Consider the following 26,899-nt stretch of genomic DNA (forward strand, 5'->3'; position numbering starts at 1 on the left):
GTGTAGAAGAAGTACCTGTGCAGGCTGTTCTTGGGAAGAAAATGAAGCATCTGATCTGCCTCCTGGTTTTGTTGCTCAGTTCTGGAGTAGGAAGCTTTGATCTCATTATCAATGAAATCCCAGATGTGAGTATTTCAAGGCAGAGCCAAGGTGTCCCTTCCTTGCTGAGGTTCCTATCAAAGCTGCAGTGGGTTTTGGTGGGAGCGGAATTGGGTCATTGCTTCACATCTCAGCTTGTGTCTTGTGAACTCCCTTCTACGTCTATCTATAATTGGGACTGTTCTGATAATTGCTTTTCTCCTGTCAGTTGTAGTGTTACTTTTAAACATTATAAAAGTTGGGAGAGCGTGGGCATAACTCCAACTTTCTTTTCAAGCAGGATTCATATTTTTACCTCAACTTTGTCTTTTCTGGTGGATTTCACGTTTAAATTCCAAGTGGCCTTTTATCAGATTTTCAGCCTATTTTATGTCCTGTTTCTCCAGAATAAGCAGCACAGAGCAGTTAGACATGTGGCTGGAGTGTCCTGTATGGACCACTATGAACTGCAGCAAAGCTTTGTCTGGAATTAGTTTTTTGTTAACAGTAATTCATACATGGAGTTTAGATCCTCTTGACTGTACATTCCTCAGCAGAGGGATGAGTTAATTTACAGAAGAGCTGATAGAGAGAAAATTATTCCTTAGGATAATACTGTGATGACAAGAAGAAAGCTATAACTATTAGCTTTGATTCTGAAACAGTCCAAATTTAAACCTCTGAATCCAGGTGAACATAGATTTGGGGGTTTACTCCCATTTCCACATCACAGTGTTACAGTATTTCTGCAGAGTCAGCAAGGATGATGTGAAGTTTTCTTTTCCTTTGTAGGACTAATAAAAATCATTAGTGAGCTGGGATATCCTATTTTTAATTCCTTCTTGCAGACATTTTCTTGACATCATGAGATTTTTAAACTGAGTTTGTAATTCCCAGGAAAAATATTCCAGACCTGTGGTCCCTTCTAACCATAGATGCTGTGTCAGTTTAACATCAATGAGCTTAGGCAACTTACATTTGTTTTGTGCAAACCTTTGTGTGTATACTGTCACATAGGTTGGAAAGAACCTAATGTACTTAAACTTCTTTATTGCTACAAATTAAACTCACAACAATACTTAATTAAGAGTATTTCTGTGGTGTAATTTGCAGCTGGAAAAGACCTGATGTTCCTTTGCTGTCAATGGGGCAAATATAGCTCTCAGGTATATTGGTATAAAACCAATTTCTGCTGGTTTGAGCAGAAATTCTCTGAACTTGCTGATTTAAGTGAGCTCAGTGCTGTAGTTATCATGGCTAGACCCATCCTGATGATAATCATCTGCCTCTTGCTCTTTATGGTCACTTCATGTTAAATATTACTCCTTGTTTCAAAAGGAAATGTTGTAAAATGATGGTAAAGGTCATGGTCTTATGAGAGTTAAGGGAAACTGTGTGTGAGGATGCAGGATTTTGGTCTCAGATGATTTTGTGCCTCTGTTCCCCATTTGCATCAAGGGGAGGTAAAATTCCCTTTGGAACTCAATTGAAGCACTAATCAATAATAAATCAAGTGATCAACCAAACAGTAAGGCAGCAGCAACACCTCTTTCTTTCTTCCTCTTTCTCCTTTAGGAAGTGGAAAACCTCATTGACCTAGAAATTGATGGATTTCCTTCAAGTTCCAAGATGAGAAATGGCAGATACCAGGTACAGTACCCACAAATGCTCCATAAAAAAGGGCAGCAAAAATACCTGGGAGCTCTCTCTAGGTGGTTTGTTCCATGTCAAGGGTTCTGAGTGTGCAATCAGGTGGGAGCAGCAGGTCCTTATAGGCCTTGGGAATTCCATATCTCTTGTTGGGACAAGAACTGCTGTTATCCTTTCAGCAGTAGTTTTGTTCCATATCTGTGCTCTAAGGACCACAGTACAGATGATAAACAATGGAGATACCTGTGTAACTTCATGTGTGAGGAAAATCCCATTGATATTGGTGAGCCTTTTCCATTTTCTCATGGAAAAGGATTTCAGACACTGGCAGTGTAGACTGAAATCTTTCAGTCCTGAAGTTAGTAAATTCATTCTTGTTGAGCTGTGGTCAAAAATCTGACACTTTGCTCCAGAAAATTTGTTTTCAGCATGCTGATGGGTGGCAGATTATGACAGTTTGTCAGATTCAGACTCAGAAATGTTTAAAACAGCATTGCAGGAGTTTTCATGTGGTTTTACACTGTAGTAATAAATGATAATAATGAAATCACTTATTTGAAGTTGTTAACTTTCATTACACTGCATGAAAGAAGTGATGATTGGAGTGGACCTTGTCCTCCCCCATTCTTGAGCTTGTTCAGTAGAGTGAAAACAAAAGACCCTCTTGAGTGCAGTTGGATTTTCCAGCATCTTTGAAGTTATGCACAGGCAAACCTGAGTCTTCTTTCACCTAAGGCTTTTCCAAAGGAGCCTCACACAGAATGTCAGTGGAACTTATTGACACATTACAATGGCAGAAAATGGCAGATTTTAGCATGAGTATGAATCAAGCCCACTCACATTTACCAGAGCAGTGGTTTAATAACTGAATCATGATCTAAGTAGAAATCATCCCTAGCTGCATTCCTTCAGGACATCAATTTCTTTCCAGCCTATCTCTTTTAGTGCCATATGTATCACGTTGCCTCTGCTTTCAAAATTTCTAGACATGCAGTGGCATAGACATATGTATACAGCAATTTGCAATTCTGCTAGTGATTTTATCATACCAGTTATTGCTCATATTCCCATATATTATTTCCCATCCTTTACCTATCAAATGAATCTTTGCAAACCAGTGGAACTAAGATCTCAGCTGAACTATGTGGAACATCTTGAGACAGCAGATCTTGGCCAGTTACAGGCACAAACTTATTTACTGTTAATCACTAAAGGAATGTTGTCTTCCAAATTAAGGTCTCAGCACTCTGTTTTTCTATAATGAGCTCACTAGCCCACTGGCAACAAGACAACAGAACCTCTCTGCAGACCCTATTTGTTAGCTCTAGACAGAACAGTTTTCTAGGTCCAGATCAGGTATTGTGGTGAAAAAATATTTGCTCCTAGTACTTCCAAAACTGCTGTGTCTCAGGTATGTGAATGGTCCTCGTGACTACAGCAGCAGAGTGCCCCATGGGCTGGAATGCAGGTGACCTTGTGAACCTCTATATGGTGATGCACAGGCATTATCTCTGTTCTGGAGATAGATAACAGAGCTGGTGTCTAGACTGTGGGGTGGGATGTTCTTGCCCCCATCTTGGTCCTGATCTCCAGCTGTCCAGACCCAGGGGAGATCACATCTATTTCCTTACTGTCCTGCCTGCCTGGTTTCCTCTTCAAGTGAAGCAGCACAGGAAGGAAATATGGAAGGAGAGAGGAGTGGAATTGGTTTGGATTTGAAGGGACCTTAAAGATCATCTAGTTCCAAGGCCAGGTTGGATGGGGCTCTGAGCCACTTGGTCTAATGGAAGGTGTCTCTGACCATGGCAGGGAGGTTGGATCTAGATGAGATGATCTTTCCTTCCCAACCCAAACCATTCCATGTTTCTATGATTCTGTGGTTCAGGTAGCTGAAGGTATAGGCACAGCTCTGTCCTCCTGGCCTGTTGGAGTGGTTGCCCTCTGCAACCTCTGAGATCCTAGGGGTATGGTTGACCCACCTCATGTCTGATCTCTAACAACAGCCATGTGAATCACTACATGTCCCAGTGATCAGCTCTCACCTCCACCAGCATCTCCTCCATCTCCTCTATCCACGTGGTTCAGGTAGCTGAAGGTATAGGCACAGCTCTGTCCTCCTGGCCTGTTGGAGTGGTTGCCCTCTGCAACCTCTGAGATCCTAGGGGTATGGTTGACCCACCTCATGTCTGATCTCTAACAACAGCCATGTGAATCACTACATGTCCCAGTGATCAGCTCTCACCTCCACCAGCATCTCCTCCATCTCCTCTATCCACCAAAAACCATCAGGATGGAAACCTGGGCATCTTGAAAGCTTTAAGCACCATTCCTGAAGTGGGTCAGGAACCATAAACTGACAACCAGAAAAGTACCCTAGTTAAACAAATCCCCTCTGTGCTAAGGTCTTGGTCTTCATCTTGTCAAAATTAAATTTGTTTCAGGTTGGTTTAGTTTTCATTTGTACTGGTGGTGGTGATGTTCCCTATGCCTAGGGTATGTGTGGGGACAGCAGTGATTCTTCAGGGTCTGGCTCTTTATCAGATGTGAAGGTGCAGTAATGCCTATGGGGTGTCATGTCTTGCAAATGGTCTCTAAGACAGGCATAAGCTTCCATATCCTGAAATCCCAGTCTGAATGTTTCAGGCAGAGCCTGTATAGATAGAAAATAACCTGCACTTGTTCCTAGGCAGGTGGAAATCCTGCAGTATCTCTCTATCTGGCTTTAAAAGATCCTTAAAAATCATTGGTTTAAAATGATCTTGCTGTGACATCATCATTCCATAATAACTGGAATCATAATCTGTAAATTAGCTTCAAATGAACTCAATAACTGTAGAGCAAACCTTTTGTGCACCAGGTGATTAATGACATTTGCATGAGCATCTCCTGTGGTTTTGGGTCCTCTTGAATTCAGGTGGTACTGAGACCTGAAATGAGCTCTGTATATTTTGATACACTTTAGACATCAGTATCTGAACTAGTCTCCCCAAATTCCCCATTTTCCAAGGCATACCTCTGCATTAAACAATCACATCTCCCTCTACAACTAGGTGAGCCAAATCCTACCAAAGGTTTGCTTCTGTGAGTTTTTTTTGGAATTAAACAGAATTATTCAAATGCCCACAAGATGTCACCACCTCTTCATAGAAATTTCCAAGTCAAACTATTCATAGGATGGGGGAAAACTCAACCATCAATGAGCAGTTTCAGCTCTTCTGAACAGTACATACATAACTAACTTTCACATGTACAAGCTTAGAATTGGAATATCAATTACCCAGTGGGTTTTTTAAATACATACATATTGCATATAATGTATATATAAATATTCTATAATGTCAAAGCAAACAAAATTAGTGAAAAAAAGTCTGGGGTTTGAGGTTTTTCCACTTTTTCTAGGAAATCAAAAAGGGAATTTTTCTGTTACAAGCTCAGGTTTCTGAGGGTGACTTTCTGCCAGCATGTTTTGCTTTCAGGAAGAATGTTTTTGTTCTACAAGAGAATGTTTTCTATTCATAAAAAAAAAAAAAAGAAAGGCACAGAGCTGTCCTGTTTTTGAGAGTCACAGCTGGGAGATCACATGCTCCAAGATCTTGTGTACAATAACATAAGACAAGAGAAATGGAATAGTCACACTCAGGCTGAGGACTCAAACCACCTCTCATGCTTGTCCAGAGAAGGGCAATGGAGCTGGAAGAAGGACTGGAGAACAATGAGCAGCTGAGGGAGCTGGGGGGCTCAGCCTAGAGAAAAGGAGGTTCATGGGAGACCTTTTCACTCTACAACTCCCTGACAGGAGGCTGTAGCCAGGTGGAATCAGGCTCTGCTCCCAGGGAATAAATGACAGGGCAAGAGGACACAGCCTCAAGTTGCACCAGGGGAGTTCTAGACTGGTTATTATGAAAAATTTCTTCACTGAAAGGGTTGTCAAGCATTGGAACAGGCTTCCCATGGTGGAATCACAGTGCCTGAAAGTGTTCAAAAAACACGTAGATGTGGTGCTTCGAGACACAGCTTAGTGGTGGACCTGGCAAGGTTCATGGTTGGACTCGAGGACCTCAGAAGTCTTTTCCAACCTAAATGATTCTGTGTAATTCTAAGATGCACCATCTTGGAAATCAGCTTTTAGATGTTGCCACTGTCTGATTCCTGACTGGAACCAGCCACTCTGTGTTTTTAGCTTTGCCAAATTCTTTCTCTGTATCTTTCTTTTCCAGCGAAGCACATCTGACTGGGGCTACGTGGGAGATCTGGTGAGTATTTTTTTTCCCCTCTGTGGAAAATAAGAATGAACAAAGTGATTTTCTAGTTAACCATTTTTTTTGGAAATCAATCTTTCTGTTTGTTCAGTTCCTTGTTTTTACTGCTGGTTGGGCATTAACCTATTTTCTTTAAACAGAGCACTGTTTGCACAGTGCTGTTGATACTTCTGCTCTTGGAGGGAGAAGGGGATGGTAAATATGAAGAAATAAGCATCAAAAGTGATTAGACAAAGACAATATCTTAATTGACCAGCTTAATACTGTTCTCCCACAGCCATGGTTGAACCATTTGCAACACTAGGTCAGTAACCAATGCTTCCTTCAGGTCTCTTTTGTTTAGGACTTCTATTGAAAATGTGAGCTCTCTCCTCCTCAGCATGTGATGTCAAGAATTACTGTGTACCCTTCCATGCTGGACTGCACCAATAGAGTCATTCCAAGGACTGGTTGCATGATGAAAACCAAGGGAAACATTCCAGCTTAATCAATTCCATCTTTCAGCTGAAATGTTATAATGGACTATATTGACATGAGTATCCTGACACAAATGCTATGTAAAATATGGAGATATCCTGAACTTGAGCTCATGTTCCATCTAGTTAACATATTGCAACAAACAGACTTGGAAAAACATGGCACTGAGATTCAAGAAAAAAAGGATTGTTATTGCCCTCTAGGGCACATTTTCCAGCAGTGTCCTAAGTTTATAGAGTAATTTTGTCAATTGCAGGTGCAGGATGATGACAAGATAGGTCTTTACAGCTACAAAGTTCAGTCCACTGTAACATCTCGGTTGGCCAACACAATGATCCAAGCCAAAATGGTGAACAATGCAAAACGGTCCCAGCAAATAGTGTTTGATGTGCAAGTCCCCAAAGGAGCTTTTATTGACAACTTTACCATGTAAGTAGTGGGCAGGTATCAGCCTTGTGCTCTGGCAGCATTCAATGGAGTGGGAAGGAGCTATTTGTAAAAGCCAAACACCTCTTCTTAGTTTCCAGGTTCAGTGTAATTTTAGCAGGATTTCTCAAAGAGAACAGTCTCGTGTCATTAGATTGTCTGTCCAGCTCTTGCTCTCCAGTAATCATTGGGCCATTGGCCAAAGTCAACAAAATTGGACAAAAGTCTCAAACAGATGAAGCTCCCACCTGTCTTGTGCAAGTTGGCAGCAGATCAAAGGAGAGAAAGACCCAAAGTAGAGGCCTCACTGAACAGAAACTAGCCTGGTTCAGTGGCCACTCAGAGAGGCAGCAGCTACTTTGCTGGTCAGATGTGTCTTGATCCTTGTTCCAAACCAGCCATGACATCAGGAACTGCCTGCCCTGCCCAAAGCATAGGGAAAGTGTGAAGTGGGTGGAGAAGGGCAGATCCTCCTCAGAGCACAAGAGTTCTGGCCACTTGAAATAAAAAGCAGGTAGGGATAAAGAGAGATCTACTGAAAATCAGACTTCATTACTTTAGGGTTAAACAAGAAGGTTGTTATTTGATTTCCCACCAGCTTAGATTTCACTGATGTAAAGTGAAGAAACAGTCATAATTGTATTTGTTTCTTTTGCAAAGTGACAGTGCTTCTCTCCCCTAGGGAGGTCAATGGTATGACATTTACCAGCCATATTCGGGAAAAATCTGAAGCCAGAAGAATGTATTCTCAAGCAAAAGCCAGAGGCAAAGCTGCTGGAATAGTCAGGTATGTGGGTTTTGTACTAAACTTACAGGAGAACTGAGGTGACCCATCCCAGCAGGAGATAGATGAGGGGAAATTCTGAGAAGTGCTTACTTACAGCAACTGTGATATTTTATTGTCATGGACTTACACTGTGTTTCTGCTTTCAGCTTGCTAAAAACATACTGTGCTAACAGAAAACTGCAGCTCCCTGATCCAGGTCACTGTTAGAACCGGACCCAGCAAATGCATCAATCTAAGCCAAAATGCAGAGAAATTATCTTTCTCCCTGTATTTTCTCAAAATAACCTCACAGCTGACTTTACAGGAGCAATACTTTGGATATGGAAAACTTCCAAACTGAGGTGAATGTGCCCCCAGGAACCAGGATCCAGTTCCAACTTCACTACCACGAAATGATTCGAAGGAAACTGAGCTCCTATGAGCATGTCATTTCTGTGAAGCCAGGACGCTTGGCCAAGCACTTGGAGGTAAAGCAGAGCTGGTGTGTGAAGGCAGCACCCCACAGGTGAATCCTCACTGACAAAGCACCCATGGTTCCTACAGCCCCAATACTTCATCTGTAGATCAGTGAGGTGACCCTGCCCATGGCAGGGGGTTGGAACTAGATGGTCTTCAAGGTCCCTTCCAATCCAAACCATTCTATAAGTCTATGATCATTCCTTTCATATGGGCTTGGTACAAACAGCCTCAAGGTCACTGTGTAGAGCAGCATGAAACACTTCAGTCCAGGAGCTCTGTAGCTACACCATGGTCAAGTAACCATGGTAGGGTTGAACTCAATGATCTTTGAGGTCTCTTCCAACCAGGTTGATTCTATGAGTCTATGAGTGAGGAGCAAATGTGTCCTGTCTCCTCTTGTACTAACAGAGTTTGATATCTCCTAAGTCATGACTGATCATGTCAGAATCACTTGGGCAAACAAGCTTTGACATATGTATACACTTATGTAAACTTGTCTTGACTGAAGGAAAACAAACAGTATTTGCTATTTATTTGGAACAGTGCTTTTCACCATAATCCCAACTCCATCAGACAGTGTCCAGTGAGAGCTGATGTTCCCTGAATGACAGTCCCTTCACAACCAGGAGATTATTTTGCTTAGAGTCATAGATTCATAGAATGGTTTGGGTTGGAAGGGACCTCCCATCCATTCCAAACCCCCTGCCATGGGCAGGGACACCTCCCACTAGAATAGGTATCTCCAAGCCCCATCCAACCTCATTTAGCTCCATACTAAATGTCCTCCCTTCCTACCTTTAGGTGGATGTTCGCATCATTGAGCCGCAGGGACTTCGCTATGTGCATGTTCCTAATTCCCTCGGAGACCATTTTAATGGAATCACCACCATCTCCAAGGGAGAGAAAAAGGTAACCAGTCACAGATAGGAAATAGCATGAAAACTTCACTTTTCACACCGTGCACTCCTGGCATTTTGTGAGCATGCAAAAATATGGCAAAAGTCTGTTTTTACTACCACAATAATATGCCAGGCAATATTTTTTCTTGATATGCAGGATCAGCTTTATGTCTCCTCCCTCCACATTCTCAGTTTTGCAAATTATTTCTGAGGTACTGTGTAGTTATATGTCTTATCTTGTCAGGAAATTTCAAGTTATCCAGTTAAAACAATGAAAAAAATGCCATAAAGTCTGTGAGACCAATCACATGGCTAATGAAAATGTTTCCTAGAACTTCTTTTACAAATTGCAGCCTTTTGTTTGCTTGGGGAAAAAAAGAATCACTTAAAAATCTATTTAAAATGTTGATTCAATTATGGATAGTTTCAACCAGGAAAACGTTAAATAAGCCAATGTATGACTTGCTATGAGTGGTTTGCACAGCTGTAACTGAAATATTTGGGGCTGGAGATGGGTCATGTTATTTGTGTCACAGTTGCTACTACTGAATCAACACATCCAGGCAAATCTTAGTGGCTGTTTTTCTTTGGAAGAGACAAAGTCCATTTTCCACTTAAACCGAGAGTACAAATAATGAAAGCAGAAAAGCATTCAGTGAAATCAGGTATTTCAGGAGGAGGTGAACTCTTCTTTGTTTCAATCATTCACCTCTCACACAACATCTGAGTGACAGCTGATCAATTCTCATTTCAAGGCTCATGTTTCCTTCAAGCCAACAATGGCCCAACAACGAAAATGCCCTGAGTGCTCATCCACAGCAGTGGATGGAAATTTCGTGGTGCAGTATGATGTGAACAGAGAAACCACAGGTGGAGAACTGGAAGTAAGTGCTGCTGTTCAACTGGGATGAGAGGTCTGGGTGTGCAAGAATTGCTGTCACTAAGCAAACTGTGTTAAACTTCATCCTTCAGGAGAATGAGCATGAGAACAAGCTCTGTATCCAATTGAAAGAACAGAGAGGTTTTAAGTGGGCAGAATGGATTTACTTAATTTATGACTAAGACATGGGCTTACATATAGTAGGAGCAGATTCCTGTGGTGTCCAAAAGCAAATGTCTTTATACCTAGCAGCACTCTGGTGATTTAATGTTGAATCAGAGGACAGAGTCATTGGATGTAGCACCAATACATCACAAGGAGACAACCAGAACATCACTGTTTTTATGTTACCACGAAGCTGAGTTATGAGGTTGAATTATTATAGAGGGAAGAGTCTTTTTTTTAAGCATTTTTCATTCCTCCCTATGCTAGTGCATGGCAGTTGCCTGAGAACCAGGCTCTGCTTTCATTAATGAGAAGTGAAGACTATGGAGTATAAATAGTTTAAGGCTGCAGAGAAATGCAGAACTGAAAGTTGAAGTTGGCCAATAACGAAGAAGAAAAAAAGAAAATAAGGAAAAATAATTGGCTCATTTAGAACATAAGAATTTTCTGCTCTGCTGCTGTCTTGAGTTTTCTGAACTCTTTTCTGTAGCTCACTTCACTGTGATTTTTTTAAATTTATTTTTCAGATCTTTAATGGCTATTTTATTCACTTCTTTGCTCCGGAAAATCTTGATCCGCTGCCCAAAAACATTTTATTTGTTATAGATGTCAGTGGCTCCATGTGGGGACTGAAAATGAAACAAGTAAGTGTTTGACCTCTATTGCAAAATGAACCTCCTGCCAACTTTTCCCATGTGTTGGCAGGCAAAATACCAGCTGAATTCTTTACACTTTACTCCTCTGAGAGTCTCGCTGAATTTGGAGAATATTTGGTGAATCAAAGACTTAGTGATTTTACTCTGTGTTTGCAATGCACCTTCTATGTTGTAAAGAAGAGGTGGTGCCATTAGAATAGAGATTTTAGCTCTAAAATTTTCATTGACAGATCATGAAAGGCTTTGACCTCCTTTTTCCTCTAATCTTCCCTACTGAATCCTGGGAAAGTCTCAATGAGGATACTACTTTCAGAAAGTTGTGGACAAATTGTTGACAGCCCTTTGAAGAGCAGTAAGAATTGTTTAGACAACATGACTCATAGAGCAGAAAAAAAGATGTTAAAAATAAGATATTTCGGTCTGCAAAGGAAAATACTTGGAGAAACATCATCAGCCTCCAAATATGCAAACAACTGTTCTAAAAGGGAAACTCATCAACAGACATTCCCTCCCAGGGTAGAATTAGATAGAATCAGATGGATTTAGAGCAGGAGAGATCTATGTTACATCTCAGGAAAACTCTGTAGAGCTGAGAAGGGAGTTCAGGCGATTGCATGTCATGTGTCACTGAAGGGTTTAACAACTGACTAGACAAACTAGCTGGGGATGATCCAGCTCTATCTGAATTTGCTTTGGAGCACAATAGTAAGGCTTGGCAGATTGGCTCCTTGGGGAAATCAGTGCTGCAAAACTGGGATACGGGCTAATTGTCACTGGTTTAAATCACACATCTCCACACAGATGTTACCCAGACTGAAATGACAGCACTGCAGACAGAGCTAAGTCTCATCAGCTGCTACAAGTCGATCTCTCCTGAACCACAAATGCTTCTCCCTCTCACTTCACTCTGTGTTAGCAGAAGTTTAGCAAGGATGGGTTGAGTCACATGAGTTCATTCTTCCTAATTGAATTTTTTTCTATATTTCTTTGGTGCAAAGTTCAACTTTACGCAAGAAGTGCAAAGAAAAGGAGAGATTTGGGTAGCAGGTTCTATTTTGGGGCTCATGTGCTTCTTTCTCAGTGGCAACTACTTGCCTGTAGTCATGAGCTAAGATGATGCTTTCAGCAACAGGAAGCATAAACTCTTCTTCTCTTCCATTTCTTCTTCTCAGACCATCGAGGCCATGAAGGCAATACTGAGTGAGCTTCGTGCTGCTGATCAGTTCTCCCTTATCGACTTCAACCACAACGTGAGATGCTGGAGAGACAATCTGGTCTCAGCCACTCCAGCGCAGGTTGAAGATGCTAAGAAGTATATCCAGAGAATCCATCCCAATGGGGGTATGAGGTTTTGATTGCAAGGTGCTCATGGAAGTTAGCTGCCACAGGAATGGTTACCTCAGACCACCTTCAGATTGGCATTCCTAACAAAAACACTGATTCCCAAGATAGGAAAAGCCCTGGGGCTAAAGGAGAGCAAGAACTCCAGTTTATTGTGTTAGGAGAAGGGATGGATGGCATTTCCTTCTGCTGAAAAAGCTATGACAGATAGAACATAGACCATAGAGCATATAATCTATAGATCCTACCTCCAACCTCACAGATCCCAAATATCCTTGAAAGATCAAGGCCATCTCATGCCTTTGTAAAGCAACTTCAAGAAACCTAACTCCACTGCCTCTAAACTGTAGACTAGACCCTGATTTATGGAAATCCACAAGGCAGCAAAGACACAAGGGTGATTGATGTGTCAGAAACCATTGGAAGTGCCTGAGAATGGTCACACAGGTATTAGCATTTCTCCTCTAAAAGATGTGGTGGGATCAATAGTCCCACTGAAGTGCATCTGCACCAATGCATGTAGCACTGGCCACAGACAAGAAGAGTGTGAAGACATTGTGCAGGTGGGCAAGAAGGTCAATGACATCCTGGCTTGTACCAGCACTAGTGTGGCCATCTGGACCAGGGCAGTGACCATCCCCCTGGACTGGGCACTGCTGAGGCACCTCCAATCCTGGTTCACTTTTGGGCCCCTCACTCTAAGAAAGACATTGAGGTGCTGGAGTATGTCCAGAGAAGGGCAAGAGAGATGGGGAAGGGTCTGATGAGGAACAGCTGAGGGAACTTATGGACATGGTTTAGTGATGGACTTGACAGTGCTGGGTTAATGGTTGGACTTGATGATCTTCTAGGTCTCTTCCAACTTACATGATTCTATGAACAACTAAATGCCACTCTGGGCCAACTGCTCATCCTTTTTGTGCTTTTCATTCCCAGTCTGATAAACAAGGACAGATGCCTTTTTCAGCTGCACAGCACTCTGGATGCTTTGTTTGTTAGTTTTTGAGCTATTTGCACAGAAGGGGCTCACAATCATTTTAATCTGTCACTCTCTGAAGAGCAGTTCTGGTTTAGTTATTCAGTTATGTGTACACCAATAGTGTGGAGAGACTCTCCCCAACATCAGAGCCAGAAGGGCTCTGATGGTGCTGTTGCCCCTTCATTTCCAGAAGTTTTCCCTGGCAATATGAAAGGTAGAATCAACATGAAGTTATAGACTTGTCCAAAACCATCAGTGTGCTGGGAATAGTAAACCATGCTGCACATATGAGCCTGAGTTTGTTACCCTAAAAGCATTGACAGATAAGCTTAGAGACTTGTTCCTATCCAGCAAAGCCAGTTTCAATGGAGCATTTTATTGTCTTGTCTCCGGAGCCATGGAATGTTTTCTTTCTTGACAAAGGAAATATCTGTTTTCTGTCTGTTCAGCCTTCCTATTCCATTTTATCTCATACTAATTTCTTATTCTGCCCCTTCTGAGCCACAAACCAAACCTGTAGATAGGCTCAGCAAGCATAAACCCCTTTTTGTCCTATCAAGATGTCCAACCAACAGGCTGATGCCAGAAAAGAAAGTTTCTTCATGCTCTCATTCAATCACCTGCCTGCAAACTCACTGCAAATAGTTCCCAACACCACAAATGGTTCCATAAGAATTACTGAGAGGGAATGGGGAAGGCACATGAAGATGACAGGCTGGGATGAAAAGGGAACCAGAGTGCAAGCAAGTGTACTGTAAACATCACAGAGGAGGGGGTTTGCTGCCTTGATCTCAGGTCTTGTCTGTGTTGATTGATTCCACTAGAAACTGAGAAATGATCTGGATTCAACAAGAATCAAACTCATTTTCTTTGTGTCTTTGCCAGGCACAAATATCAATGAAGCTCTTCTCCGAGCCACATTCATCCTGAATGAAGCCCAAAACTTAGGCATGTTGGACCCTAACTCAGTCTCCATGATTGTGTTGGTGTCTGATGGAGACCCAACAGTAGGTAAGGATCCTGCTTTGGGTGGGAGGAAAGGCTGGGGGGAGTAGTCTGAGAAAAGCTCAGTAAGTTAAAATTTGACAGTAAGTTAAAATTCCATTCATCTTTTTTTCCAATGCCTCTGCTGCTCTTTTGTCAAGTGCTTTAGGTGTCATGAGGCTTTGCACAGAAGCTTCAAAAGATCAGCAGATTGTTCTTCAAGTTATGAACTTCTTGCAATTACAGAGAAGTACAAGTCCTGTAGGACAGATAATCACAACAACCTCAAAGAAAAGGGGCTCTGAGCAACCTGGTCTGGTGGAAGATGTCCCTGTCCATGGCAGGGGGTGGAACTAGATGATCTTTAAGGTCTCTTCCAACCCAAACCATTCTGTGATTCTATGAAAATTTCCTCTTCCTATGACTTTAGCCCACACAGATCTATGCATCAAAATCAGGAAAAGAAAGCAGAAAGTACATTAATTGGGATTGGATTTGGGACAAGTCAAAGCAATCACAAAGTAAAACCTTCATGGACATGTCTTAGTCTGTAGAGAGATTGAAGGAGCAATTCTGAGAGGAAATCTAGATGTGTTACAATAACAAACTCCTCAGGAAGTTCCTAGGAACCCTGGACATAATAAGAATATGCAAGTTCCAAAAAAAAGAATCTAAAGAAATTGTCTTCAGTGAAATCAATTTGTTGCTCTGCGTCCAGCAGAAGGTGAAATGTTGCTGTAGGCACTGCAAAACAGACATTTGGCACTGATCTAGTTGTCTAGATTTCCCTGCTATTAAGAGAGAACCAGAGACACTGTAAGAACATGAATGTGCTCACCTTGATGGAGACTCCTCCGTTGCTCAGGGGAATGTCACCCTTTCTGTGTCTCCAAGGTGAGCTGAAGCTGACAACAATACAGAAGAACGTGAAGCAGAGCATAAAGGATGAATTTTCTCTCTTCTGCCTCGGGATTGGGTTTGATGTAGATTACGATTTCCTGCAGAGAATCGCGACTGATAACCGTGGCATGGCCCAGAGGATTTTTGGAAATCAGGAGACTTCTGCCCAAATGAAGGTGTGTTTCTGGCCACAGGCTCTGAAACTCTCCTGTTCTCTCCACAGCTGTGGATTTGGGTAATTCCACTAGCAAGAGGGTAACAAAAAGTACAGTTTCTTCTGGAGAGTCCTGCAAGATGTCACTCATATTTTAGTTTAAGTGCTTCTAGTTACAGTTTTTATAATGTCTATAATACATCCTTAACTTCTCTGTGCAGGATTAATATTCTATAAAACAGTCCTAACTATAAAAAAGTATTTTCTGAATTAAAATGATTTTACTTTAGGCCATTTCAGCACTGACAAAAAGCCTGGATATAATCACAAAATGATGATCCAAAGTTTGCCAGTGTAAGAAAAAATTCAATACTGGGAAGTTCTGGCTCCAAATATCTAAGCAGCAACTGCTGCTTGCCAAACTCTGACATCCTTACACTGCCACTGTTCCCTGATTTCACCATCTATACAGTCTCCTCATACTTCTTTCCCACAGAGTTGTGCCAGGCCACACACCATTGTGCCAGGACACACATAGGTATGCCAGGACAAATAAAAGGGAGATATGGGGCTATTTTTGGCAAGAATTAAATGGGAAACAGCTGTGTGTCTTACATAAGAGCTGACCAATCCAAGAGTAGATTCAGGCCCATACACACCTGTGGTTAAGGCTTTTAGGTGTAGGAAAAGCACAGCCCATGAGCTTCTGACCATCCACAGGACTTGGACAAGATATTCTTGCTGTATTCCCCTTCCAAGTGAAATGTCCAAGTATAAAGAAGCCTGAGACAAGGAAAATCCCACTTGCCCTTTAAGGCTCCAGGTTTTGTCACCTGCTGTTGTTTCAGTAAGAGTGACATGTGGAAAGATCACTTCAGGTACAACAATCTCACTTCTCCCTCTCATTCCATCTCAGAAATTCTACAACCAGGTCTCCACTCCACTCCTGAAGAGGATTCAGTTCAACTACCCCCAGGAGTCAGTGTCAGACGTCACCCAGAGCAGCTTCCACAACTACTTTGGTGGCTCAGAGATAGTAGTGGCTGGGAAGGTTGACACAGAAAACCTGCAGCACTTGGAAAGCGTCGTCACAGCAACTGCAGTGAGTCGAGGTGTCCCTAGGATACCTGATCTGGGGGCCTGGGCTGGTTCACTCACTTGTGTGTACAGTCTCCTTGCTGAAGGTTATAGCCAGTGGAGTGTTTTGTCCACTTGGGTTCTGGGTGGGAGCATGGGGAAACTCATGGGAGGGTTGTCCAACAGTGTTTCACTACAGCTTCAGGTGCAGCCATGGGTAGTCACTACCTGCAGCCTGCCAGGGGAACTTCCTTCCAATTAGTGTACCAACAAAATGCAATCCAGACTAAGACTGTGGATTTCCCTCATGCTCTGTGAAGGCACAGAGATGACCCCCTAAGGCAGCACCTTTCATGTCTGAACCTCCCATTTCTTAGTTGCTAGAAAAAACCCCAAGTATCTTCAATATCCTTTCCTGCCAAAATACAGTGCAGTCTAAGGGGCTGTGGGAGAAAGTAGAGTTTGGTTCCTGTTCCTCTGTGGAACTGTATGTGAAAAAGCCTGAGGGGAGGATTTAGAGCTCTGTTAAGACTCACTTTTGGTCTGTGGTAGCATCCTCTTTGGCTACAATTAACAGCTCCTTAAACTACTTTAATCCACTGCCCCAGAAGTGTCTTTAACAGAGGACCTTGTTACATCTCCCCAGCCTGTGGCAGTCAGGCCAATGGTGTGGGACCTTCTGATCTAGAACTGACCACAGGCAGAGCTAGAGTGGGTCCTTAAAGCCAACCACGCTAAAACAGGAACTCCAAGCGACCCCATTCTCCTGGCTCACCTTCCACTACCTTTATCTCTCATTGGCTGCATAGGCAAATGCAGAACTTGTCATGGAAACCCTGCGGGATGTTGAAGAACTGGATGGATTCATGAGGAAAGACAGATATGCAGATCCTGAATTCACCAGGAAGCTGTGGGCCTACCTGACCATCAACCAGATGATGGCAGAGAGGTGAGGAGAATTGTGGTCAACCAGACCTGGCTGTGGGGCAGAGGGAATGAAACAATGGGAAATTTGCTTTACAAAGCCTGAGTGAAAGCCATGGAGCAGTTCAGGATTAATCTCCTCTGAAGCAGAAAGAGTTCTCCTACTGAAAGCAGGAGGTGGACTGGGCTTCTCTAAGTCCAAACCAAAGCCCATAGAAGCCAAAAATAATCTTCATAAATTATGCAGAGTGCATTCACACAGGCCCTCAGCCTTTCCTTCTTTCAACACCTACCAGTTTGGGTCCATGACCACTCTGTGGTGGAATTGTCATGGCAGATGCCCTGCAGAGCTGCTAACCATGACTTCTGCTTCATTTTCCACCCAGAAACGCAGCCCCCACTGCAGCTTTGAAGAGGAACATCACCAAATCCATCCTCCAGATGTCTCTGGACCATCATATCGTTACCCCCTTCACAGCCATGCTGATAGAGAATGCTGACAAGGATGAGATAATGTTGGCAGACCAGCCCAAAGACCCCAGGAAGGGCTGCTGCCCAGGTCAGTGTCTCATTCTGTCCATTACTCCATCTCTTGTTTTGACTTTCTCCTCGTGTTGGAAAAACTGTGTTGGTTGCCCACACCAGGTGTTTGCACTTAAAGAATAACCTGTATTGTCAGTGAAAGCTGACTGAATCTTCATCCAGTTTGAGATCATCCTGATACACAAGTGCTTCTTGGAGCCATTGGCTTCAGTGAGGACATTGCAGTGACAGATTTCTAATAAGCCCACGATGTCACAGGTTGAATGTCTTCTTACTGAATAGATACATCTAGTTCCCTGCACTGAAGCTGTAGAATTGGCTAAACCATATTTTAGTACCACTTTTAAGCCTTAGAAGCTTCCTAGAATTGTTATCAATCAGCCACAAGCCCACTTGTTGCAAAGCTGGACTGTGCATGGACAACTTCTCCATGCATAATAGTCTGTGAAATTAATATGACCTGGAAACTCAAAAATCTGCCCAATTTTTAGTTTGTGTGTGATCTGTAGTGACTTCACATATCACTGTGCTCATAGGGATAACAGTGCACGTGTGAAAACAGCCTCAGATCTGGGCTAGGGGTTCAAGGAAGAAAATGCTGACAGATTCAGAAGCTGCAGCTGTGCAATCTTCTGTTCTGCTCATGTCCCCCCACTCCTATTTCTCCTTGCTCTTCTTCAGAGCAGGGCCAGCAGATGTGAATATCAGCCCAATATGTTAAAACAAACCAAGTTTCATGGAGCATTTAAGATCATGTGGCTTCAAGAACTAAGTGGGAGAGACAAGACACATTACTTTCTCCTCATGGCAAAGGCAGAGAGAGCTCTAGTACTAGGGAACACGTTTAGGGATGTTGTATTAAATACTTGCACTTCTTTGCATCCTTTATTCATGTGGGTCATCCCAGGGCATGCAGGAAGAGTTCTGCCTTTTCTCAGGCACCTCAAGCTCAGGACCCAAGTCAGCAAAGCTTTTACCACATGCTAGATTTTTGAAGTTCAGGTTTTTTATTTGACACAACAGTTAAGCCCTTGCATTGGGGCTTTGCTAAAGTGGGGCCTGTTCACACAAATGAAAGTTAAAAAGTCAAGCTCTATTTGTCACCAATAGCTTCTGGTTAGCTCAGCTGCCCTGATAAGTCATATTCCTCTGGTGAAGACACTGGAATGAATCCATCCTGACTTCATTACATGAATCTATCCTGACTTCATTACATGAATCTGTCTGTTGTGAATGGTGTTGCAGCTGCTTTACATTGCTCTGATCCACTGCAGTGCTCTAAAAATTACACTCTTAAACATGTCAGCACTACCAGAACCCTAATGATGACTGTCATTTAACAGGTACTTTAGGATTAACTCCAAATGCACCTAATAACAACAAAGCTATCCCAGCCTGGGCCAATGTCACTGCTGTGCCAGTCAGCTTCATGCCTGAGCAAAGGAGTCCTCCTGTGTCCTCTCTGAGCATCAACAGAGGTAAAAACTACAGTATTTCTCCACAAGGAAACACCAGATAGCAACACTCAGCACTAATAACTCATCACCATCCCTGGCAGTGTTCCAGGCCAGGCTGGACAGGGATTTGAGTAACCTGGTCTTGTGGAAGGAGTCCCTGCCCCTGGAATGAGATCATCTTTCAGGTCCCTTCCAACCCAAACTTTTGCTTTATAAAATACTGAGTCATTTAAGCCTTTGAATAGATCAACCTGTAAAAATGTGCTCTAAATTACAAGGATGAAACTGGTTTAGGTCCTAATAGGATGTAAAATATGTAAGTGACTCCACATGCTGCTGAGGCTGGGGCTGTTTGCTGAGCTTCCCTTCAGCTTCTCTGCAGCAGCAAAGTTAATGCAAAGTCACTGCTGTTGTAAATGTCAGATGAAAGTTCTGTGGCAGATAAAAATCTCTGAATGCACCAATGAGTGATGGGTCATGCTAGTTCCTGAGAATAGTTTAGTGTCTACTTAAGCCAGCTGTGAGAACCTATGCCTATAAACATAGTGTGACTACAATAACTCTGTGTGCAATGTGTGTACTTACATAGTGATCCAACAAAGAGCTCTCAAACTCCCTCTCAGCTGAGCTCAAGAGTTAATCTAAGACTTCAGGTAGTGAATAAACTGCTTGGAAAAGAAGGTGAGCAAGGCAACATTACCAGTCCAAATTATACATGTGTTTTGCACTGGAAATTCTTGTTGTTCCTGGAAATGTTAATCACAACAGGCATTAGCATCAAGGTGAGGAAGAACAAGCAGTTGGTGAAAATAAGGAGAAATTATTAAGGGCTTTATTCAAGAGACTCCATAGATTCAAAAGATTCAAGACATTCAAAATCTCCTTCAGGCCTGAAAGATATGTACCTGCCTGGTGTCTGTCTGGGTCCTTGGTCCCATCTGGACTCTGACTCCCATCGTGAAGAAATAAAATTCTGCTTCTAGAGCCCCAGGCTGAGCCCATGGCACCTTAGGGTGCAGCTAACCAGGAGTTCACTGCACTTGGCAGTGCTCCTTAAGTCAGGAATGTCATGTCCTTCCCTTAACAGGGGAAGGAGGAACTGTCTGAGGGTCTTTTGTGAGGAGCATCTGAGAACCTCCTTAGACAGAGGTGGAAAGGGCCTTTGTCCTACTATGGAGTCCCCAAAAGGGATTCAAAATCCTCTGAACAAAGTGCCTCTTGTGCCTCTCCCCTCAAGGGCAGGTACTGACCTGCTTCTCACACTTGTTTTCTGTGTTTCAGTTGACAATGACCCACATTTCATCATACACCTGCCCAAGAGCCAAAGGAACATCTGCTTCAATATCGACTCAGAGCCTGGGAAGATCCTAAACTTGGTTTCTGATCCTGGTACCGGTAAGGGAATAAAACATTGTTTGTTTTACAACACGCTTTTCCTCTCTGGAGTCTGAAAGGTGTGCAGAGAGAGCAGGGGGAATGCTGACAGGAGTGTGGCCATCAGGCTGAGGGAAGGGGTTATTTCCCTCCACATTTGCAGTATCATGTCCAGTTTGAACCTTGTCAGTACAAGAAAGATGTTAACAAACTGGATCAAATCCAGTGGTGGCCACTAAGGTGATTGTGGGGCTGGAGCAGAGGACACAGAGGGAGAGGCTGAGACAACTGAGTTTGGTTAAACTTATGAAAAGAACACTCATGGTAGATCTCATTGCTGTTCTCAACTACCTAACCAGAAGGTAAAGATGGAGCCTGAAACATCTCCAAGATGCATAGCTAAGGGACAAGAGGCAAAAGAAACAAGCTGTAACAGGTGAAATTCAGAGTACAGCCAGAGAACAGAACTCCAAGTCTCTAGGAAGTTGAGACAGATTTTTCTTTTCTCCCTTCACAGGAGTTGTGGTCAATGGGCAGCTTGTTGGGGCCAAGAAAGCAAAGAATAAGAAACTCAGCACATACTTTGGCAAAATTGGGTTCTATTTCAAAACCAAAGGCCTGAAAGTGGAGATCACCACAGAAACCATAACGCTGAAAGATGGATCTTACACCACCACACTCAGCTGGTCTGACACAGGGCACATCATTCGGAAACAGTAAGTTGCTGAGCAATTTTTGCCTGCTCCCTCAGGCACCTAATGCCATTTGATACCTTCAGGGCTCCTGCCATGATGATACACATCACTCACAACATGCAGGAGACCTGCATGTGCACATTACCATCTAGCAGTCATGTTGGACAACCTACTAGACACCTGTTTAGGCAACGGGATGGACTCTAAAATCTCCATTCATTGTAAAAAGAGCTTAGATTAGTAGAGCAAGATTTGGTTGCCTCAACATGGGTATGAAGTGTCTGTTCTATTAGGTACCTTCCTACCAGACCTCTGGGTGCCACTCCCAAGGCTCTGGGTTTCTGGTGGATCATCTGACACCTCTGCCATGCCTGAGTGGTTGTTCTGGATGCCCAAGAGAATCTCAAGGGCACTGAGAGCTTTTGTGTGGGCAGCTGAACTGAGCCAGTGCTTTGATCCCTCTCTGCCAGGCTCCTCATCTCTGTGAAGAAGGAAAGCAATGTTACCATCACCGTGGGGGAGGAGATGTCCTTCATGGTTGTGCTGCACCGTGTGTGGAAGAAACACCCAGTTAATGTTGACTTCCTGGGAATCTACATTCCCCCTGAAAACCAGTTCTCTTCTTCAGCCCATGGGCTGATAGGTAAAGGCTGGGGTCAGGGGGTGGGAGTGGTGGGGCACTAGGAAGGGGTTTTGCTACATCTTTGGGTGAATTTCATAGAATCACAGACTCATAAAATATCCTGAGCTGGAAGGGACCCATAAGGAGCATTGAGTCCAACTCCTGCATGGGACACTGCCAAGAATCACACCATGTGCCTAAAAGCATTGTCCAAATGCTCCTTGAGCTCTGGCAGGTTTTATGCCATGACTTCCCTGAGGAGCCTGTTCCAGTGCTCAGCCACGCAAGGCTCCTTTTGATATGTGGGAATCCTGAGGGACAGAGGTTGTTTTCCCAAATACTCTTTGCAGCTCCATTCTGCTTTCTTAGAAGAAGTTTGCTGGCTCAACAGTAGAGCTCTTTACTCTCCCACTGTGGGTGATCCAACAGTGCTGGAGACTCGGTGTCCTATGATCCAGGAGTGGTTTGCCTGCTGGAACTAGTTTGATTTTCCAAAAGTGCCTGGCAGCAGCTGACATGGAGCCTCAAAAGTCAGGAGATTCAAAGAGCTTTAAACCTCTCTCTGATCAGGTCAGTTTGCATCTGAACCAGAAGTGTACATCCACCACCAAAGCCCTGGGCAAGAGCCAGAGAAAACACAAGCCATCATGGAAGTGAAAGGCAACAAGTTCACTGTTACCAGGTAGGAATCATGTGCTTTATTGCTCTCTTTCTATATCTGACTTCTCTTTAATGATGTCAGGGACTGCAGGTTTATTGACTCTCAAGTAATCTTGGGGGGAATCCCTCTGCTTTCCCGCTGCTAATAATCTGGATTTATCAGTTGGTAAAACAATTGGGTTCTTTTATATTTCATAGAATCATTTAGGTTGGAAAACTTCTCTAAGCTCAACTGAGTCCACCCCTTAACCCAACACTGCCAAGGCCACCACTAAACCATGTCTCTAAGCACATCTACATGTCTTTTAAATCCCTTCAGGGCTGGTGACTCCAACACTTCCCAGGGCAGTCTGTTCCAATGACTGACAACCTTTTCAGTGAAGAAATTTTCCTTAATATCTAAGGAAATATTTATCTCCCTTGGCACAACTTGAGGTCATTTCCTCTTGTCCTGTTGCTTTTCACTTGGGAGCAGAGCCTGAACCCCACCTGGCTACAACCTCCTGTCAGGGAGTTGTAGAGAGTGTGGAGGATCTCCCTGAGCCTCCTTTTCTCCAGGCTGAGCCCCCACAGCTCCTTCAGCTACTCCTCACCAGACTTGTTCTCCAGACCCTTTCCCAGCTATATTGTCCTTCTCTGGACTCACTCCGGCCCCTCAATATCTTTCCTAGAGTGACCAAAAACTGACCCCAAGGTGTGCGCATGACGTGTTCTGTCCTTAGCTGCCCAACATCTGGCTTGGGACAGGTCATATAAAAGTGCTTGGAACTCCCACAAAAGGTCCACAGGGTCATAGAACTGTATAATATTCTTTGTGTTTTGTGGTTGTTTCCACTTGGTGCTGGTGGAAAACACATCTCACCCCTTTGAAGACTCTGATAAACCTGCTCATGACTGAGCAGGTTTATCAGTGTCTGCTTGTTGTGACCCTTGTTTTGGCTGCTCTCTCCCTCACAGGGGTGTGCAGAAGGACTACAGGACAGACCGTGTGCTCGGGACTGACGTGCTGTGCTGGTTTGTGCACAACAGTGGGAAAGGGTTCATAGATGGCCACTACAGAGATTACCTGGTCCCTCACCTCTACAGCTTCATGAAGAAACCCTGACTGCTCCAACACAAAACTAGTTTAGTACAAGAAAATCCTTATCTGCTCCTTCATGCCCAAACGACTCCTCTGAGCAGCAGAGTCACACCAGGCTGACTGGAGGAGACTCCTCCACAGATTGCTTTGTACCTGAGCAGTGTTTCAAAGCCTTGTAACTCCCTTTTCTGTTAAGGAATGAAATCTGTAATAAAGTGACATGCTGGGTTGTAGGAGGTGTCTTGCCCTTGCTGTGTCTGATTTAATGGGTTGTAAATTCCATTAAAAACTTCAGATATTTTGTGCCTGTGCTTTCGCAGAATGCTGAGAATGTGTAAGTTCATACACCAGGCAAAAAGAAGGATATGCGTAAGGAAATTGAACAGAGAAGGAACATGGGCTCTGGAATGAGGATCGTGAGGAGTCTCCAGTGTTTAAGGATGGGTTAGCCAGTGGTGGGGAAGGTCCTTGATGCTGCAATAAATATCACAGGGAACTTAATTAGATGAGTCTGAGACAGCCTTCAGACTATTTCCGGTGAAAATTTCAACATGACAGGGGAGTTCACGCACAGATACAAATCTGGGAAAGCAGGAAATGTTCAGACTATATAGAAACCATCACCAGTACTCAAAGTTTCCTTCCAGTGGGCTTAGCTCCCAAAAGATCCCTTACTCTTCAGGAGTATTGAGCAATAAATGAGATCAGTACTGAAACAAATATGCCTCTGGGTGTGTACCTAGACCTGGATTTAAAACTCTGCTTAGTTACCACATGACCCTGCCTTGGTTTTATACCAGTGATCCCTGGAAAGTCACCTAATGTCCCATATGAGGTTGTTTCAGTCTACTCCAGGTCTTCACTGACTCTCTGAGAGTCCCTTGGAAACCACAAATCAGCAGGCAAGGGAAGGGAAAATGTTCCAGAGACACACAACCTTCAGACTGGACTTCGCCCCGGACAACCTTCATCTTATTTTTTTTACCCAACTAATATGATGCACCAACCAAGCACTTCACTGTGCTCCTTGGTGGACTGAAACCAATGGACACCTCACATGTTTAAAAGGCTGATAAGAAATACACTGACCTAATAAAAGGTTCATGTTTATTCCTGAAGTGCCTTAGAAATTAAACATTGTACAAAATGTGACATTGTTTTAAAAAAATAAAAAAGCTCTATCATTTAGAACAAGTAAAGTTACTCATGTAGCAGAGCAACAATGGAAGCATGAACAAAGACAAAAAGGCTCTGGAAAACCTAAGAGAAAGCACCAACTCCTATCTGCACACACTGCAGCTGCCAGCCTAGAAACCCCACAAGTAACATCCATGGAGTAACTCCATATGGAATCCACACGAAGATAAATGGCATATTGGAGGATCAGGAACTCTGGCAAACATGACTTGCATTCTGCTACCACCCATGTGTTGATCAGAACTAAACTGGTGACAGCACTTAATAAACCAGTCCATTCTTACAGCATCCAGGAAATAATCCCTTGCAGCACTGGCACCTTCCTGCTATTCCCTTAATCTCTTCCCTTGTTCCTGCAGCCAGAGCTTTGTTTTGGCTGTAGATTGAGTGTGTTGTTTAAACTGCTCTGGCTCCAACACACACTGCTAGGCTGTGGGTAATTCTCTCTTCCAGACCTGCTCCCTTACCTCAGGAAATGAATACTTCAGCTTGCACCTCTCTCCTATGTTGTACAGAAGGAAATTGAAGCAAATATTCTTTTGCTATAGAATCAGATGAAACATTTAAACTGATAAGACTTTTCACAAACATTTCACGTAACAAATCCACAGTGATCTTTAAATAAAGTTTGCTTGTGGTTAATTTCTATGTACATTATAAATACACACACACAATTAAAACCCTGACATGGTAGAGTCTTGTGTCTGCCTGCAAGATGTCAGAAAAATGGTTTGGGGAGCCAAAATCTTCTCTGATCCATGATTAGCAGCTCAGGCGAGTTTGGAAACGTCTTCATACAGGATATCTTCAACTCTGCGTCCTTTTAAAGGTCCCTGGGGAATCACAGAGTGGAAGAAATAAGATCACAATATAAATTTGGATTTTTTTGCTGAATTCCCAATAGGGAGTCTATAGTAAGAGAGCTAAAGGGGATTTGCTCATGACACAATATTTCCTGTTTCATTATTTTCAGCCTGATCAGAAAACGTGACAAGGCCTCAACGCTGTCCCAGAAATCCTTTTGCTTTCAGGACACTTTTTGTGTGAGTTAAAGTCCTTGCAATTTTGGGGCAAACACAAGCAGCTGTTTTGAACTAATTTGCTGTGAATTTATAGGCAGTAAAAGGTTTAATTTGGAATACAAACTTCTTGTCTATAAAAAAAACCTGCTCACCCTATGGTCAGTGAGAAAATCCTCACACTCTTCACTGTTTCCAGGAATAGCTTCACCCATTTTTAATTTACAGACTCAGAGTTCATGCAGGAAAGGGAAATCCCAACACCTACAAGCATGAGAGCTAGAGAAAAACCACCCCTGTTTTCCAAGACCAACATTTACATGATCCTTAGCTCCAGCCAAATCTCCTTCTGTGGTTAAGGACATCTCCTCCCAAGCAAATCCAATCTGGGCTGAGGTCCTGCAGCCCTTCTTTGAATGGGATCTAACAGGGTCTCCCTCCTGCAAGTCATGCTGAAGAAATGTGACCCTGAGCCAACATCCTCTCAACTTTATCAGTGAGTTTAAAGATTGGTTCTGCAGAGGAGAACAAAGAAGGAGCCACAGAGAGGTGATGGCATGGCCTGATTTTAGCCCAGAGAAAGGTGATATGTAAAAAACCAGAACAAACAAATGAGCCCAAACCCTAAAAAAACAACAACAACTGTTGACCATGAACAAGACAACAAATAAGGACATAAACCCCCACGTTCAGTCCAGAAAAGGCAGGAGAAAATTCACCTCCTCCTTGCATAGGGCACATTTTGGCCTTCCCACAAAACAAAACAACAGCCATGTTCAAAACAAACAAATACAAAATATTTTCCAAGTCTCTTTCAAGATCAAAACTTGCTAACTTCAACATCAAGGCAAACAGCAGAGCATTAGTCTCTGCCATGGGGAATATGTGGCTATTTTCCTACTGGTTGGGAATGGGTGGGAGGTGACCACAGAATTTGTACATCATAAATCTCCCCTGTAAGACAGGATTAGGGAGAGCATTGCTCTTTGTGAGAGCTCTCCACGTACAGATGGAAAGCTCTCCACAAACAGGACCTAACAGTGTTTGATACTTACAGAGTCAATGGTGATTGTCACTGAGAACCTCTTCTCATTGATGGATTCCAAGATACCTTCATTTCCCCTGTATCCACCATTGAGCACCATCACTTTCTTGC

The 26,899-nt window shown here is 43.1% G+C and overlaps 2 protein-coding genes across 2 annotated transcripts in view; one reads left to right on the forward strand and one right to left on the reverse strand.

The window, feature by feature from the left end:
* Positions 1-23,760, forward strand: ITIH2 (inter-alpha-trypsin inhibitor heavy chain 2). The gene is made up of 21 exons (XM_009069540.1): positions 1-125; positions 1,654-1,728; positions 5,946-5,981; positions 6,721-6,893; positions 7,573-7,677; positions 7,982-8,144; positions 8,938-9,045; positions 9,791-9,919; positions 10,608-10,724; positions 11,909-12,077; positions 13,942-14,067; positions 14,935-15,116; positions 16,011-16,196; positions 16,981-17,120; positions 17,482-17,654; positions 18,982-19,116; positions 20,377-20,490; positions 20,987-21,185; positions 21,635-21,807; positions 22,357-22,468; positions 23,404-23,760. Exons 1-21 carry the CDS (start codon positions 42-44, stop codon positions 23,549-23,551), a joined length of 2,847 nt encoding a protein of 948 aa, XP_009067788.1. The 5' UTR covers positions 1-41; the 3' UTR covers positions 23,552-23,760.
* Positions 23,761-25,494: 1,734 nt separating this feature from the next.
* KIN (Kin17 DNA and RNA binding protein) overlaps positions 25,495-26,899 on the reverse strand; it is a 12,220-nt gene continuing 10,815 nt past the window's right edge. Inside the window, exons 12-13 of the mRNA XM_009069541.1 lie at positions 26,799-26,890; positions 25,495-25,557 (exon numbers count right to left, since the gene is read on the reverse strand). Of these exons, the coding sequence (XP_009067789.1) occupies positions 25,495-25,557; positions 26,799-26,890 (155 nt within the window). The remainder of the gene's footprint in view (positions 25,558-26,798; positions 26,891-26,899) is intronic.

Source organism: Acanthisitta chloris, unplaced genomic scaffold (genome assembly GCF_000695815.1).
Source record: "Acanthisitta chloris isolate BGI_N310 unplaced genomic scaffold, ASM69581v1 scaffold5902, whole genome shotgun sequence".
NCBI lineage: Eukaryota > Metazoa > Chordata > Aves > Passeriformes > Acanthisittidae > Acanthisitta > Acanthisitta chloris.

Excerpts from the sequence above, each read along its gene's own strand:
- ITIH2 (XM_009069540.1), top strand. The coding sequence starts at position 42 with ATGAAGCATCTGATCTGCCTCCTGGTTTTGTTGCTCAGTTCTGGAGTA. Across the intron at positions 17,121-17,481 it reads AACCAGATGATGGCAGAGAG|AAACGCAGCCCCCACTGCAG; the intron begins GTGAGGAGAATT and ends TTTTCCACCCAG. Across the intron at positions 17,655-18,981 it reads CAGGAAGGGCTGCTGCCCAG|GTACTTTAGGATTAACTCCA; the intron begins GTCAGTGTCTCA and ends GTCATTTAACAG.